Source organism: Montipora capricornis, chromosome 6, assembly GCF_036669925.1.
Source record: "Montipora capricornis isolate CH-2021 chromosome 6, ASM3666992v2, whole genome shotgun sequence".
NCBI classification, from domain to species: Eukaryota; Metazoa; Cnidaria; class Anthozoa; order Scleractinia; family Acroporidae; genus Montipora; species Montipora capricornis.
In genome coordinates, this window is record NC_090888.1 from 3,906,637 (window position 1) to 3,920,990 (window position 14,354).

The 14,354-nt window shown below is 39.5% G+C and overlaps 1 protein-coding gene and 1 long non-coding RNA gene across 3 annotated transcripts in view; both read right to left on the reverse strand.

The window, feature by feature from the left end:
• The window catches only part of LOC138051232 (protein-glutamine gamma-glutamyltransferase K-like), a 49,238-nt gene that overhangs the window by 13,389 nt on the left and 21,495 nt on the right, over nucleotides 1–14,354 (reverse strand). For both annotated transcript variants that reach the window (XM_068897393.1, XM_068897394.1), the window contains exons 5-7: nucleotides 2,481–2,599; nucleotides 1,261–1,368; nucleotides 1–33 (exon numbers count right to left, since the gene is read on the reverse strand). The exon at nucleotides 1–33 is cut by the window's left edge and continues 148 nt beyond it. In XM_068897393.1, the coding sequence (XP_068753494.1) occupies nucleotides 1–33; nucleotides 1,261–1,368; nucleotides 2,481–2,599 (260 nt within the window). The remainder of the gene's footprint in view (nucleotides 34–1,260; nucleotides 1,369–2,480; nucleotides 2,600–14,354) is intronic.
• Nucleotides 5,289–10,041, reverse strand: LOC138051235 (uncharacterized). The gene is made up of 2 exons (XR_011132750.1): nucleotides 9,790–10,041; nucleotides 5,289–7,228 (listed from the first exon to the last, which is right to left on the reverse strand). It is a non-coding gene; the product is annotated as an uncharacterized lncRNA (long non-coding RNA).

The following is a 14,354-nucleotide window of genomic DNA, read 5'->3' on the forward strand; positions in this document are numbered from 1 at the left end:
CAAAATACCGTTGTCAGCGTCATTAGAATTAACCTGCCAAAAGAACCAGCCAAATTGTAAAATCACATCGCCGGGTATTACAAACAAGTCGAGTTTAGAAAACCATACAAGAGCGATTTAGCGGATAGTGGATTGTGGAAGAAAGTAATGGCGATACCCTCATTGCCTGATTTCAAGCCGAGGGGGGACAAGATACAAGTCTGCAAATTATGGCATTAGCAACTATTGATCAGCATAGTCAGGAAGTGCACACTAAGCTTTACAAAATCCCCAAGTTTGGTGTTAAAACACCCAACATTTAGTGAGATACAACCAATTAAAAACGTCAACATTCACAAAGAAATGCCTGAGCATCCTGAGCATGCAGACGCTTGCGTCCGGATGACCAAACATTTCTTTGTAAATTTTGACGTATTTAAATGACTGTATCAATCAAAATTAGCCTGATTAACACCGAAACTTAGAGACTTGTACCTAGTCCCCTTCGGCTTGAAATCATTCAATGGCAAGACTTCAGTGTGATCAATTCCCAGAATTTGTTGTCATATTTAAATTAAATTTTGATGTTCTCGTGATTCTGATCTTAAAGAGCTTTCCCTGTGTACTTCGGTTTTCCGCTCTCCTCAAAAAGTAACGTTTGATTTGATTTTGATTTTAAATGATTTTGAGCTTTTGTACTCGGCCATAAGCTCGCAACATTATTGAGTATTTATTCTCTTGCTTCAGGGGCCTGTTGGCCAGGAATAAGCGCTTTCCCCTGGGTGCCTGTTTTTCCCGATAGGGAATAGGGCCTGTATTTCCCGGAGGATTAGGATCATGATAAGCATTCGTTCTTTATCGATCCTGGGCCAGACTGGTGGAAAGCGAGAGCTCTCAACAATTCAAAAATAATTTATTTTTCAACTAGGCACTCTCAACCCTAGCTCAATCAATGAACGCTTTCCATTCAATTAATTTATTCTGCTAGTCATGTTGCCATGGTGCCACCCATGGTAACGTTCCGCCGTCCCCTACATAAACCATTAACAACCTACGATTTCTCCATTCGCTCTGATGAAGGGTTAACGTTCGAAACTCCAGTTCGTGATTAAATTTCTTTTTACGGTGGTTTCATGTAATGAGCCTTTATCAACTCATTTCATTACCCACTGACACAATTGCCACCCCAAATTCTATAATCCAGGCAGGAATTAAAAGGTCTAAGTCGCCAACAAGACTAAGAAAGTCGGCGACAATTTGAATAAAAATCAAAGTTCTTACCATGGCTGACATGGTTCGCACAATATGGATTGGAGAGGACCTTGCAGTTGTAGGTAGTCCTTTTCTGTCAAGCAGCCACAAGGCACAGTTAAGGCTGACTTCTTCAAACTAACCGGAAAAAAAAAAGCATGTATAATTGCTGCACCTTTCAAGGCTGCGGGGACAGAAACGATCACTGCGCCCCTTGTTCAGATATGTTTAAATGGAAACCGGGGCTGTGCTTCCTTAGATGTCTGCTGAGGTCACAGAGGTATTCGTAAGCAAGGTTAAATCGAGACGATTCCGTTAGTAGTCGTTAGCGCCGTGGTGAGCCGTGGCGCTCTGAACGGTTTGACATGACTACAAGGTCGCATAGTACTACTTCCGCTCGATGCGCACGCAGTTCTAGGATATTTTCAGGCTACGAGAAACTGAGGACTGAATGTCATCTTTAAGAACCGTCTAAAAGTAACTCTCTCCCAGTATCTTTCTTTAATTTCTCTCTTTTGGCTGTGTTGGAAAGATGTAAAGGCTAAACTAAAACGAAAATACCAAACTCGCTTTTTATCCTGTTGTTGATCACATTTATAGCAATAGTTAGTAAAAATCGACATACAGTAAACAAAACAGTGGGTTGAAATTTTTAAATTTCTTCCCGGAACGACATATGGTTCCTCAATCCGATCTCCTTGGATGTTTGAAAGCGGTGAATATAGAATCTACACAATCGAAGTTTGCATGTTTTTAAAAACTGCAGCGATTGTCGTTAATAGCTGTGGGTTATGTTGAGTGTAATTGGCACAGCTTTCATTCTTGTACAAAATCTTAAAAAAAACCCTGGTACCTCATTTTGAAACTAAGAAACGCTAGAATATTTTGCAAAGATGACTGCTGGCATTAGCATTCTAACCTCAAAAATGCTTCATTTACAGTCTGTATATGAGGATTTCCATTTATATTTTCATCATACTTCAAATTGCCCCGGCCTCAAACTTATAGGAACTGTTTCTTCCATAACCTTAAGGGATCGTTTGCCTGCTGAGGTAGAATTTCCCGTTGGATCATTCAGACGAGCAGGGAATCGAAGAGGCGCAATAACCGCTTTTCCACTCGCCTTTGCCGCGGGCGCACGTTCGCGCGCGTCAGTCACGCAGGCTACCTCTCCCTCGCATGCACCTTCAACTTTGCCCAACCCCTTGTCACAGCCCCAAGTCCTTTCGCAGAAATTCCTGGTTGATTACCTGACCAAACACCCAAGGCATTGGTGATTGCTTTCGGATATTACCATACCAGAGGTAACCATGGTCGGCCAGCACGTACTCCTTGCGATCCACTTCCTTTTCCATGTAAACCTGGTCATCTGGCAGAAGCAAATAAAAAGAGTCGAGACCTTCGCCGAGCAAACGATATTGCAGAGCAAGTTTGTTGTTCGTTTTTCCTTTACTTTGCAAGACGGCGTAGATGAACATACGACTATCGCTAACAGCCTATTGCACAGTGGAAAGTGCGTCAGTTTTCCCTTTATCAAAGTGTCCACGTTGGGTTCCTGTACTCGGCGTAAAGCCCTGGTAAAACGATGCCTGATAGCCTACAATAATTGAAGTTCTTGGTACTTTTTGCCAATCAACTATATATAGAGATTGTTATTGACTGACACCATCATCATTCACTTTGAACATCAAATCCCTTATCAAAGTCGACGGCCTCTCCCCGTTCGACCATCGCGTGAAAGTTGATAATATTTTATTCTACACATTTTCCAGCATGACAATAAAAGATCGCGCATTACAAATAGCTTACGTAACGTCAAACATAAAGATTTAGCATCGAGTCAGTTCGGGAAACGGCACACCGTTCCTTGTCACAAAAGCATGAAAATTTTCCTGATGCTTAACAAATCAAATGTGGTGTAATGCTATCTTCACTCTTATTGACTACGATATTCGTCATTACAGTGGCCAAAACGTTGTCGACTCACAAGGCGCAGCCAAGTGAATCTACATCAAATTTTGACCACTGTGATGAGGAATATCGTTGTCAACAAGAGTATAGACAACGCTGAACCACATTCGATTTGTTTTTTACCTCAATATTCAACGTCAAAGAAAGGATTCATTTCAGAGCGTGACCAAGATCATGCCTGACACAAATAAAGAGCAAGCGTTGTCTATAACTTTTTCTAAATCTGATTGGTTTATTCCCAAAATGACCTTTGCAGCGTTGTTTAGACTCTTATCGACAACGGCAAATTAGCCAATCAGATTGCGAGATTACAAGTAATTGCGGTAAAAAAAGTCGTTTTTCTCTTTTAAGCACAGGCAGCCCAATCGTAGCGAGCGAGTTTCAAGTCATGAAAATACTCGGTGAATGATGCGTGTCGATCTAAATGATTGAAACCCAAGGAAAAATATTTTTTTTGAAAACTGAAGCCTCCCTACCTTCACTCCACTGTCCACATGTCACTTATTGTCAGGTTTCCGTGCAATATCAGCAATTGTTTTTTCTCCGAGGTTCTCTTCACGCTAAGAGAAGGGAAGGCTGAAGACACAACAGCCAACCCTCGTTCTATGAAGGCCAACAAATCCCCCAGAAAGCAAAGTATACGCATTAAATCACCAACAACAGTCCCGTAGATTAATTTCGTCTCTTTTTTAAACGACGGGACAATCGCCCGTTTCCCGGCCTAAATTTAACCATTTTTGCCTCGCCATTATCGGTCGGCCGCAGGGGTCGGATACTGGATTCAAAATGAGCTGGCTTAGTGACCACGGCTATTCAACAAAATTAGAACTTACGCGGGGAGGGATGGTCAATTTGTCCATATGCAAATGCCGTTCAATCCACTGAATGCAAACGCTTGTGTATTTTTGCGGGGTTTCAAATATCTGGTTCACACATTAGCGCTTTCCGGTCAAATCTAACGCACTGCACTATTTCAGCAGAGTGATTTTCATACGGATGAATGGACCATCCCTCCCCACAAGTTCCAATTTTGTTGAGCAGCCGTTGTCACGAAGCCATCTAATTTGAATAACTGGTATCCGATCCGTCGGGCTTACGAATAATGGCAAAGCGAACGGTCAAATTTAGGCTGAGAAGCGAGCGATTGTCCGATTTGCGGATAACTGGTTTACCAAAGAGACGAAATTAATCAACGGGACTGCTGCTGGTGATTTGAAGCGGATACGTTGCTTTCTTGTGGATTTATTGGCCTTCGTAGAGCAAAGATTGGCTGATGTGTCTCCAGCCTTCCCTTCTCTTAGCGGGGAGAGAAACTCGGGGCCAAAAATCACCGATATTGCACGGAAACCTGACAGTAAGTGACATGTGGACAGTGGCGTGAAGGTAGGAAGGTTTCATAAATATATTATTCCTTGGGTTTCAACCGTTTATATATCATTCACCCAATATTTTCATAACTTAAACTCACACACTATAATTGGGCTGCCTGTGTTTTAAGAAGTTCCTTGATACCTGTAACTAAAAGGAAAGAAAGGAGCTTATATTAATACGGTACACAAGTTTTGTACACTTTTGGTACTGAAAACACAATTTCAGTCCTGCATTTGCCGTTTGTCGTAAAGGCGACGAAACATCTCCCCATTAGAGCAGTTTTCAAATGACCGTCGCTGCCACGCTTAGTGATTGGTTTAAAATCTCGCGCCAGTTTATCGACCATTGAGGAGGAAAACCAAAACCAATCGCCACTTACATGCTTGATTTTTCCCAAGTTACATGGAATTGCTACAGATTTGGATTGGTTCATGGCGCTGTTTGCACCTGCTGTGATTGGTCAAAGTAATTACTTCGGTATTTGTTTTAAGACACTCAATTGAAAACCGGCTCTATAAGACCGTATGAGCATGCGAATCAATTTATCAAGCACCGTTTGGCAACCGCTTCTTCTTCCACGTTATATTGAACGCGTTCCAAACTAAAATGGGTTTTTCCAAAACCACTATTTTCTGTTGAGAAAGTGAATATTCCTCGGAGCCTATACGCTGTTCGTTGAAAATCTTATCATTCCTAACAACAACGAAACCGGTTCAGTAAAGAAAGCCTTTATTTGACCGTCACAATTTGGCAGTCAGTTAAACATGCCAGTAAAACTTCTGAATATGCTTACCCTAAGAAAAATTATCTCACCGCATGCAGAATGAAAATCTGCTAAAACTGAACTACATCGGCTGCGACTATCTTCCCCCGATGCAGAAATTCTGCATCATGTGCAGTGGTTAAAATAGGCCTAAGATTTACTGAATTCAGCTACCATGCAGAAATTCTGCACGCGGTAAAATCCGTGAAAATCTACAGAAACTGGACTACATCAGAAGCGACTATTTTCACCTGATGCAGAAATTCTGCATTATGTACAGCGGTTAAAATAGGCCTAAAATTTACTGAATTCAGCTACCATGCAGAAATTCTGCACGCGGTAAAATCCGTGAAAATCTACAGAAACTGAACTTCATCGGCAGCGACTATTTTCCCCCGATGCAGAAATTCTGCACGCGGTAAAATCCGTGAAAATTACTTAATTCAGCTACGGATGCAGAAATTCTGCACACGGTAAAATCCGTGAAAATCTACAAAAACTGGACTACATCAGCAGCGACTATTTTCCCCCGATACAGAAATTCTGCATCATATGCAGTGGTTAAAATAGGCCTAAACTTTACTGAATTCAGCTACGATGCAGAAATTCTGCGTAAAATCCGTGAAAATCTACAGAAACTGGACTACATCAGCAGCGGCTATTTTCCTCCGATGCAGAAACCATGTTCAGTGGCTAAAACAGGCCTAAAAATGACTGAATTCGGCTGCAGAAATCGCCTGAAACTAGACTAAATAAGCAGTATTCGTAAAAGACATTGCCCAATAGGTCAATAGACTTCAGTTTACTAAAAATGGTGATGCGATTTTTTTTCTAAATGGTTGCGTCACCAGCGCATGGTGAAAATCACACGTAGCCACCCTCGTGCAAGTGATGCGATGGCTACAGCTGAAAATAACTGAAAAAATCGTTCGGTATTCAATGAGTTGATTCAATGGCATCAAATCACGCGGGGTTTGTCAGTAACTAGTGCAGTGGCGACAATTCTCGAAAACATCGCATCATAACCGTAGCTGCGGCTAAATATCGAATACTCCATAAAATTAATCTATTAATTTATAGGAAAAACGTGGAACCGCTATTGCACCATGCATACAGTTGTTATTTGAAACCAAAAAACCTTCAAAGATATTATATATCTACTTTTTACTAATGTATGGTTGAAGTGAAAAAGATAAGCAAACGTAATACTTAACAACCAGATAGTTAGGTGTTTTCAAAGCCAAATGCTGTTTCAGAATACAGCCAGGTGTTATCAACACAGAATTGGATGAATGTTACATGATAAGATCATTCAAAACAATCTTCCTATTTCTTTGTAACTTTTCAGTCTCGAAGAAAATACTTGGTCTAACCATTCAGATAAAGCCTCTTCAGTAGAACTTTCACATGGTGCTTTTTAGTTTTTAGTATTTCACAAAAAGTGAATTGGATTTTTTTCTCCTATATTTACATGGGCACTGGGAGTGAAGGTTTTAACAGTGTGCATCCTGGTGATTATGAATTATTTGTACTATTCCTCAGTGAGGAATACTTTTCCATTAAGTGCCTTTTTGTAGTCATCTGCAGCTTCTTTGCTTCAGTAAGTTCAAAGGAGTGGAGAATAATACACTCCTTTGGAAGAACTTCTATCCATGGTTCCTTTGCTCTTGGAAGGCTTAAAGGTGACCACTTCCCTCTGTATGTGCCTTTCCAGTAATGGATTTTGAAATGATCCTCACTGATCTCTTTTAAAACACCAATCACTGGCTCCTCTTCACAGTTTGATAAGAAAACTGCTGCATATGTTTCAGTTTGAAGCCCTTCGTAGGAAGAGTCAACACGTTCAACAGGATTTTCTCTGTTGCTGGGGGCAACATACTTTGCAGTGTAAATCTGAAAAAGAATACAGTTTAATCAGAAAAGGTTAATTAAAGTTACCGTGTACGTTCAGAGGGAAAAAAAAATCAATTTTCGTTTTTTAAGTTGGAAATAAGCTTTCCAGCAAGATCTTTCAAAAGAGTGAATATTTGCCGAGAAATTGGGATGTAAGCGATTTCCACCGGAAGTTAAACTCCACTTTGATTGACAGCATAATGTAATCATGCGGTCACGATGGTTCACCGGTACTGGTGTTTCCGCTGCTCTTTCTGCTGATGATTTAGCCCGCCTTTGTCGCTTCGGCTTGGGCCCAACCGCTTTCCTTGATGAGGTCTTTACTCTTTTAGTTTTTTCCATGATGATTACGTATACAAAATGCAATATCGACGGAAAATAAACACCGCAAATATCCAACGAAATGGCGAAGGAATTGATTACTCTGTAACGAGAGTACGTGCAAAATTGCGAGAAAATCATCACAGCAGGTAACCCGAAGAAAAAGTGCCTTGCGAAACAATTGGCTATTTTCCTTAGAGGCGTTAGGGGGCGGTACTTGTTTGTGTAGAGGGATAATTTCTTTTAAGCGCTCTTTTCTCGAACTTTAATTTTCGCTTCAAGGAGACACTTTCAAGAGTTACAACTCAACAACGATTTGGCCGATTTCGGTAGAAGTTGGCCAGATGCTAGAAAAGTATGTAATCAACAGAGACGTGTCGGGGAATTCGATAAATCTTAAAACTCTTTCCTTGACAGCCATTTCCGTGCGTTCACTACGCATGTTTTTCTTGCAGTTTTCAAAATGTTCCGTAACTATTGAACGAAATCGAATTAAGGAAAACACTGACACGTTTTTTAGCCTTTGAGATGCTGACCGTGATAAAAAAAAAACAAGGGACGGAGAATTTGTTGGTGCAAGACACGCCCACCATTTTAAGTTTAACATCATGACTGGTTAGTCCATAAAGTCCATTCAAAATTAAAAACATGCATGCACCATGGTTTTCTTCTTGAGTGTCGGAATACAAGCTGACATTAACGTTCCAGTCCCCGGGTTGCTTGAACTAAGTAGGGCTAGGTATTGCAAAATACCCGGTACACCAAATGTCTTACTTAAAAAACTGCCTTCGCAGTCCCGCAGTCTTGAAGTGAAGTGAAATTATAAGTCTCTCCCCTCGGGGCTTTTCAAGACTAATTTATTGCTGTTGTGCAGTTTACAATTAATTTAGAAGGTGAAAGATGCTCCTCGTTCTTTAATAGAGGTGTATGACATGTTGAGCGTTCTTAACTGAACCACAAAATGAAAGCTAAAATTTTACGAGAATGCTTAGGCCTAAGCACTGAAGCGAGCGCTCAGTAAACGAGTGCTTTCTTCTTCACACGAACTCGTGGAAATTGTCCTTAACTGAACCAAAAAATGAAAGCTAAAATTTTACGACGCAGTGGCATGGGACATAAAATGATACATATAAACAACTCTGTTCCTAAACCGGGTATTCTGCAATCACTGCTAAGCTTTCATTTTGCTGTTCGGTTAACTACAGTTTTCATGAGATCGGGTGAAGAAGAAAGCACTCGACCGTTTACTGATTAAGCCTAAACGCTCGTTTCAGTGATTAGGCCTAAGTATTCTCGTAAAATTTAAGCTTTCATTTCGCGGCTCGGTTAACTACACTTTTCACGAGATCGTGTGAAGAAGACAGCACTCATTTACTGATTAAGCCTAAGCGCTCGCTCCAATGATTCGGCCTAAGCATTCTCGTAAAATTTTAGGTTTCATTTCGCGGCTCGGTTAATTACACTTTTCATGAGATCGTCTGAAGAAGAAAGCACTCGTCTACTCATTAAGCCTAAGCGCTCGCTTCAATGATTAGGCCTAAGCACTTCTAAAATTTTAGCTTTCACTTTGCCGTTCGGTCTGATAAAGCCTAAGAGCTCGCTTCAGTGATATATAATTTATAATTAGGCCTAAGCATTCTCGTAAAATTTTAGCTTTCATTTTGCGGTTTGATTAACACTTTTTACGAGATCGTCTGAAGAAGTAAGCACTCGTTTACTGATTAAGCCTAAGCGCTCGCTTCGGTGATTAGGCCTTGGCATTCTCGTAAAATTTTAGCTTTCATTTTATGGTTCAGTTAAGGACACTCAACGTGTCATACACCTCGTTCTTTAATCCGCAAATCCTAAAAACGCCACTTAACAACTGGCCGTAATTTCAATTATTTTTTAACTACTACGTGACTTCGGACCCCGGTCACAACCATTTTATTCTTCGGAGTTATCAAATATTCAGTCATCGACCACGGGACTGCGGACCGCGGTGGCAGTTCATGTTAATGCTTGCCCTTTAACAGTTTTCATTCATCGACTACGGGACTGCGGACCGCGGTGGCAGCTTTTTTAAGTAGGGCGTTCGCTAGGCCGGGTATTCTGCAATCGCTCCATAAAATAAATAGTAAGCTCATCGGCGTGCATTAACGGTTGGGGAATATCTTGCGTGTTGTCCTCGTCTCCGAGCGAACGGGGTCTACATGCTGTAGTGGCGTTTTGCAATTACGCTTACCATTTGATACACTCACCGTTGTAATTTATTCCAGCCGTAGCGCAATGGTCTCCACTTCGACGCCTCTTGATAGGGGTACTTTGAAAGATAGTATCTCCTTTACGTTGAAACAAAGCTTCAAGAAATTCGTTTTCCTCACTTATCCGTTTGTCGCCCATAATCACGGTTAAAAGCTGAAATGTGCCTTGCACGTATTCCGAATGTTATCTGTCACTGAAAGTGCATCAGATGGTCTGCAGTAAATCAAAGTTGTCGATTATTTGCGTATAACTCGTGCATGGGAACGGTTTCGATTAAACACTAACGTAAAATGACGTGTCTCAATATCATTGAACTATTTCCACGAAACTCTCAACGTTCTTTGTCTCTTTATCCCTATGATTGGTTAAATTCTATTACCCACAAACATTTTCCAGATCTACCGGCTAGAATATTTTGACACATTAATTCGTTATCGGTTGTTACGACTTGCCGCACATCCGAAAAAGCTTCTTTTTTAACGTTTCCTGCCTTTACTCGCAAAATGGGCCTCTGGACGATCCAATTAGCGAAACCCGGGGACAAGCCAAAAGTGTTTCGCGATGGTTCGCCCCTAAAAATGAGTGATGGACAGCGTTATGGTACAGTGGTAAACGTGTCATCATCCTCTGTCCAAGCAGGGAGTAATAAGCTCTTCGTCAAGGTGAGACTTAAAGATTTATCTTTTCCGCTTACAATAATCCCTACTCTAGTTCGATTAATTTTACATGACTATTGTCTTGGGTTTTGAGAAATTGTTGGCTGGAAATTCTTTCCAAGTTTGAGTTCCAAATACCACCACAATCTATTCATTTCCGTTAGCAATGACAGAAAAGTCTCGGTGTAAGATCATCCGGCTATTGTTTACACGTGTCGCAGGAAGCTAGCTTTTGAAGAACGAGGCATACGACAATGGAGATTGTTGTTATCCAGTGGTATGTAACTGATGTAGCCGGGTACTCGGAAATTCTAGCCTATCCACAAAGATTTGTTTAAATTACGTTTAACTGTCTTTGAAAGTCATTCACTAGAAAACTTTACCTGGTGCGATGTTCATTCAGGTTGAGATGTTGGTCAAATTTTCTATGCTTTGTTTCTAAACAGCATACTCTGTGAGGTATACCTCGTCACACATAGATTCCTTTTAGAGAACTCAGCAAAATGAATCCTTATTGATTTTGGATATCAATATTTTGAAGATTTGAAAATCGTGGCTACAAATTTGGTAGTCTTTAGAGATATGCGAATTTATGAGTTCCAGCTACTATATGTGTCGCGTGGCATTTGTGCAACGCACTGAAATACGAACATTCCATTTACGCAAGTTAATATATTTCATAAAAATTCTTTGACTTGGGCCATTTAATTTCAATAAGAATAAAACGCAAACAGCGGTTACAAACATTTGCTTGAACTGCATAACTTTTATAAACTTAACGTTTCCTATGTTACTACATGCATCATCAGAAGTGATTATTATTCAGTTACAGATAAATTTAAATTAAAAAATACAGCTGTAAGGACTGGGACTAACGAAATTGATTTTCCCCATAAAAAGATAAACTAGCTCCTTCCTTCAAGTCAAAAGTAGTGTACAGAGCAAACTGGTGGGATTGCAATGATTTCTATACAGGGAAAACGATACGCAGATTACGTGACAGAAAAACAGAACACTGATTTTAAAGCCCTGACTAAAAATTTTCACGAATCTGCAATTGCTGATCATGTTTTCTCAACCAACTACAGAATTAAGTGGGATCATTTTGAAATATTAGCAACTGATCGATCAGACAAGCACATGATTGTAAAATTAAAGAGTCTCTGTTTATCCGTGATCTAAAGCCAGCCTTAAATGAAAACGTTGGCAGTGAGAAACTTTATCTATATTATTAGCATATTTCTTGTCGTTTTATGTCAACCAATTTCGAATTTAAATTTATCTGTAACTGAATAATAATCACTTCCGATGATGTATGTAGTAGCATACGAAACGTTATGTTTATAAAAGTTATGCAGTTTTATCAAATGGTTGTAACCACTCTTATTAATTTATTTCATATATCGTATAAGTTATTTGAAATAGCTACGTCTGCCTGTCCTATTCTCATACGAAGCTTGAATTCGCATGTTTCTATCGACAGACTCACCACCCTTCTCGAGTCAGAAATCGCGGGATAAAATCGCCCGATTTCGATTTTTTTTTTCACAACCTACATGGCAAGCGTTTCCGTGAGGTTTTCAGCCCCATTACCCACGCATCCAAAACAGACAGGGGTACTTTACATAGTATGCTTTCGATGTTTAAGTTTATCATTTAACCTTGTTTATCACCATGCGACGTTTGAATTTCATAATTGCACATTGCTGTTTATCATGCGACATTTGAGTTTTATCATTCAGACATCGGAGTTTTAACATTCAACATTCAAGTTTTAACATTCAACATTCAACATTCAAGTTTCAACATTCAACATTCAACATTCAATATTCAAGTTTCAACATTCAACATTCAACATTCAAGTTTTAATTGAACTTCACGGATGAATGGTTGACCTTTTGAAGCGAATCCGCTGAGAGCGTTGGGCGCAAGGAGTCACGCAAGCGAGACGGTAATGAATAGCTAGGAACAGCCAAAAATGGCGGCTGGCGGATATTTTCATGCCTATCATATAGTTTAGGAGACAATCGCAAGGCTTGAAAACCTACGTGAACCATTTGAAATTGATGGATTATTCATGAGATTGGATTATCTCAATCGCTTTCTTGTAAACGTTGATAATGACAGTAATTCACAAACAGATAGAATTATCAAGATGTAGCTTTTAGCTTTTTGTGTGATTTGTGGAGTTCTTGATGAAAGGGCCTTCACTTACTTAAAGTTCTGGATCTGCCAGTGTAAGGTGTCCCTAGAGCTGCAGTCTGCATGCTCTATTGCAGTCCAGATAATTATGTTTTGATATAGACTGTAATACTTGACCTACCATGCCATATTTTGTAGATTTTTGGAGGGACTATTCATTTCTAGTCGGTGTCAAAAATGTATAAATTGACATCACACTCACATCTCATTTTGTTAGTTACTGTTTTAAAATTATGGGTAAATTAATTGTTGTGATATACATCTCTTTTACACCCCTCATGCTTTTCTCTTACAGGGAATACTTTTACTGCCGCTCTGATGTGTGGAAGGAAGGCTGTATTGACAGGCACATCATGTGACAAGCGTGTTATCTGCCAAAAACTAAGTACCAGTACTCAGCTCACGACTACTCAGATAGATTAAGCCCTGGTTGTTTACAGATTTAAAGTGCATTGTAAACTATTGTAAACTATTGAAAATATCCCATGACTAAGGCTTAACGACTGGTAAGAAACAGATCTTACAAATTCATTTTAAAAATTTTTAACTCATTCCAAGTGGATTTTTCAGGCCAGTGTTGGGGTCAATACCGAGAATCTGGAGCTTAATTCATTTGTGATTGGCTAATGGGATGTTTTGGTTAAAATTTTCAACCAAGAGAGGGCATTTCTAATGATGTGTCCAAGTTAGCTGTCTTGCTATTCCTCTTGGACGCCTTTAAGTGAGTTTTGGAAAATGTGCTTAACCTTTTATTCAAAGAGTTAATTAAGGAGGCAGAAAATGTTGTACCTTTTGAGTCATTACATGAAATCCTATGTTCTTACCATTCGAATGAAACCACTTCAGCAGTACAAAATGAAAATTTTGATTTTTCCAAACGTTTACATAGTGACCATTGTTGCAGTGAAGGGTAAAGAATCACAAAAATAAATCATTTTAAGACCAGCCCTTAATCTACTTGAGTACCATATGGTTTAAGAGGGCTTTATTGATCATTTTAGAATTGACTTTGATTAGCACACCATGAGTATTAGTTCTTTTGCTATAAACCTAATTATACAATGCCAATGTGTAATCTGCACTCCGGCGCTGCAACAAGTTAGCCAGAAACTGAAATAACGGTAATTCACTTTTTTAATCCAAACTTGTTTCAAAGTGGCCAAAACCTGTGTAGTGAATTGAATAGTGACTTACATTTTCATTGTACAGAGGTTTTGCATCTGTTGTTTTGAAGTTGTTTCTACACCCTTCATTTTGCTGTACGTAAACAAGTCAATTAAGTGGAGATTAAGATTTACAGAAAGTCTGCATCTTTTGAAGCCACTTACTAGGCTGAGATGATTTTTACATCACACAGTTGTTGTAGAAAAAGTATGGAATTTAGCGGAAAATCAAATTTGCAAAATTTCTGCATACAACGTTTTCAAGCCACTAGGCTGAGATGCAGAATTTCTGCATCACAAAGTTGTAGAAAATGTAAGAATTTAGGAGAAAATAAGATTTGCAGAATTTCTGCGTCACACAACTGTAATAGAAAAAGTATCGAATCTAGCGGAAAATCAAATTTGCAGAATTTCTGCATACAACGTTTTCAAGCCACTAGGTCGAGATGCAGAATTTCTGCATCACGCAGTTGTTGTAGAAAATGTATAGAATTTATCAGAAAATAAGATTTGCAGAATTTCTGTATCCGACTTTTTCAA